The sequence below is a fragment of the Haplochromis burtoni genome, unplaced genomic scaffold (genome assembly GCF_018398535.1).
Source record: "Haplochromis burtoni strain Fernald_Lab_line unplaced genomic scaffold, NCSU_Asbu1 Contig_463, whole genome shotgun sequence".
NCBI classification, from domain to species: domain Eukaryota; kingdom Metazoa; phylum Chordata; class Actinopteri; order Cichliformes; family Cichlidae; genus Haplochromis; species Haplochromis burtoni.
The window spans coordinates 147,774-150,996 of NW_024582824.1; the positions used below are offsets into that span (position 1 = coordinate 147,774).

Below are 3,223 nucleotides of genomic sequence, written 5' to 3' on the forward strand. Positions count from 1 at the left end.
TCACTTAAAAGGTAGAGGGAATGGGTTGCCATGTTGGGAGACCTCACCACCATCACGCACACGCACACACACGCACACACACACGCACCTTTAAATCCCCCAACATGCACTGTGCTACCAAAGGAAATAAGGTTGCCAAATCAAGTTTCAAGTGTCTGCAGGTTGTATATACTAAGAGGGGAAATGGGTTACCAAGCTGCGCCAATATCCCCCCTTTTGTTAGAAGATAAAGGCAGTAACATTCTGTTCATTTTCACTAATATCTTGTTTTTGTTTTCAGTGCTTTTCCAGCTTTTTCACAACCTTAAAAAAAACAGAAAGACATTCAGCCATGGGAGGCGGCCCTCTGTGATGTACATTCAATGCGTTGTTATCACGTCACAGTGATGGAGAGTGATGCGGAAGACATTAAAGGCCGGGTGAGGATGGGTGGCTTAACCGGCCCGGCTCAGTCTGAGAAGGACTGAAGGGGAAAATGGAATTGAGCACAAAAATACAACCTGCTTCAACGTTTCTTGTACACAATTCCCTTACAAAACTTTTAAGCCAAAATTAACTCTCATTCCCACTAAGCAGACCCACAAATGGATCGATAGCAACCATCCAGCAACTGGAAACGTATTTTTCAAGCTTCAAAGATGACGGAGAGCATTTGATCTGAGAGCAGTGAATAACAGCATGTGTAGAATTATTTGTAATGTTACATTTTTTTCCTTTTAGCTGCATGATAAAAAAGAAATGATCAATTTCATTATCACTTGTGCTCCTAAAGAGACCAAAGTCAGAATCCTTCCAGGCTGAAGAACATCAGCTAAAGGCAGAAGTTGGTGATGATGTAGATTTTTTCTTGAACATCGTGAGGTTTAAGGCAGAGCCAAAGAAAATACACTAGTTCTCTGTAACTGGGGTTACAGAGCCAGAAAACAAACTTGTGAATATACTTTGTGTTAGGAGAAGATATCGGTACCATAACTTTTCTGAAACTGTAAAATCAAAGCTGTCAATTTACTGTTCAGTCTCTAATTCCTACCTTCATCTGCTGCCTTGAGCTGCGGAAAATGTCAGAAAGGAGGCGATCATGCAGAATTGAGCTCCCTCCAAAGGCTGTCTGCGCTCTCCCTTAGAGACAGATTGAGGAGCTCAGTCATTCAACTACACTCCTCTACAATAAAAGGAGCCAGTTGAGATGGTTGAGCTATCTGATAGGAGGGAGAGTTTGTCTCTCAGCTTGGGAACACGGAAGTGTCCGCCAAGAAGAGCTGGAGGAGCTGGCTGAGGAGAGGGAGGTCTGGGTGTCTCTGCTTAGACCGCAGCCCACATGACCGATTCTGGATAAGCTGCAGAAAATAGATGGATCGAAGTTTTCTGGTTTCTGTTTCTACTGACCAAACAGTCTGAAGACAATTAAGCCTTAATTGTTGGACTGCAAACAATGCCTCGGGCAGAGAACAGGAAGCCTTGGCCCAGATATCGAAGAGGTACAACAGAAGTCCCAAAAACATTAAGCTTGAAGCCAAAATCGTCAGGTAATAGCTGACGGGCTTCTAGATTTCCTCCTCATCAACGAATACCATGAAAGACCAAAACCAACAATCTATTAATCTATTAATCTATTGTTTGGTAACTAAAGACCTCCTGACACCTTTTCTAATTACTGAGACGATCATTGGTGGAAATCAGTGGGAAATATTGTTGAACTTTAAAAAACACAAGGCTCAGCAGGTTTCTGCCATTTATCGCAAATGGCTCTAATAGACGAGTAAACAGTTTTAGAAAGATGAGTTTGTTGTTCGTTTTGATCTTTATCTGTACTAAAGAAAAACATAACATGGCACCAAACTTCTGTTTATAAGTCGGTAGGACGTGTGGACACGGAATTACATTTTGAGAAGCCTGTATGGTTATCTAAGCAGATCCAGATGGCTCGATTAAAACTGAACTTTCAGGATGTACAACATTGCTTTTAAAAGGATGTCCTTCCAGCTAACATGCTACTGTGGACAGTTTCTTACATGGTTGTCTTCAGCCAAAATGTAACCACTAACACTAATCAGACTGCAAGCTTATCATCCAGTGTGCTTTTTCCAGTTTTAGACTGCCTAATTTGTTGTTGCTTTTTGAAGTTGTTTTTTTTTTTTTTAACTTAAGGTGCATACACCAGCCTCGTGGGGTTGTTGGCCAATTGTGTGGCTTGCTTTAGGTGTGATGCTGCGCGATGAGGTTGCGTAGCTGCTTGATGATGGTGTCGATGAGCTTCTGCCTGTCTCTATCGGTCTTCCTGAACTGGGCGAAGACGTTGTTCTTCCTGCTCGTCTCCTTCATCCTGGAGATGGGATTGTGGGTGGGTGAGCAAGAATAAACAGGGAGGAAAGAAGAGCCAATCAGAAATAAAAAAAAGATTTTAAAGAAATCAATCAGGGACAAATAAGGATCAATATTCACTGGGCTGTTCATTTCATGCAATCAGGAAAACACAAGTTTACGAGCATGCTCAGAACAAGCACACATCCCTGCTAAGGTCACCTATTTGAGAAGAAAAAAACCTTCATTGTCACATGTGTATCTCGGCATGTATTTTTTTTTTGTATTCTTTAGCTGAACACTGGAGCGTTACGGACCTCCAGGAAGTTCGGGGGCCCAGCAGACCAGACTAACCCCAGTAGGGTGCTTCCTCATGGGCAAAGAGAGACCACCAGGCCTGGCTATCTGAAGAGAAAAGGCTGTCCCTAATTAAGGTGCTCTGCCGCACAATGAATGAGAACATATGACTTTGTGCGTGTGTATTTTTTTTTTTTTGTTGTTGTTTCTTGCCTCAAGTCTTAAAAGTGTGTATTTACTTTCAGGTTTCTGTGTGAAAACTTTTAGAGGCGGTGATCCACAAAGTCAGATTATAACTTTTTGAGTTCATGCAGGTTGTGTGTGTGGTTATCTTCCCTATTTTCATATCAGCTCGGGCTCTATGGCCCTACACTGATGGTACACAGATACAGGATGCGGGTGGTGTTGTAGCGATAACATCCTATGGTTAACAGCCATGGCGATAAACATCAGTATCATCACGACATGAGTTTATGTTCTCAGGATGTGTGAGAGTGAGTAATACGGAAGGTGAGATTGCACACACCCTTTTTAAAAAGGAAGAAGGTAAACAGCTTTAGTAAACCCGAGTACTGGTCTTGGTGTAAGTACATGCCTCAAACAAGCATCTCACTCTCTCACTCTC

General features: G+C 42.3%; 1 protein-coding gene across 1 annotated transcript in view; it reads right to left on the reverse strand.

Moving 5' to 3' along the window:
* Positions 1-298: 298 nt before the first annotated feature.
* exoc6b (exocyst complex component 6B) overlaps positions 299-3,223 on the reverse strand; it is a 106,354-nt gene continuing 103,429 nt past the window's right edge. Inside the window, exon 21 of the mRNA XM_005946348.3 lies at positions 299-2,323. Within this exon, the coding sequence (XP_005946410.2) occupies positions 2,197-2,323 (127 nt within the window). The 3' untranslated portion in view covers positions 299-2,196. The remainder of the gene's footprint in view (positions 2,324-3,223) is intronic.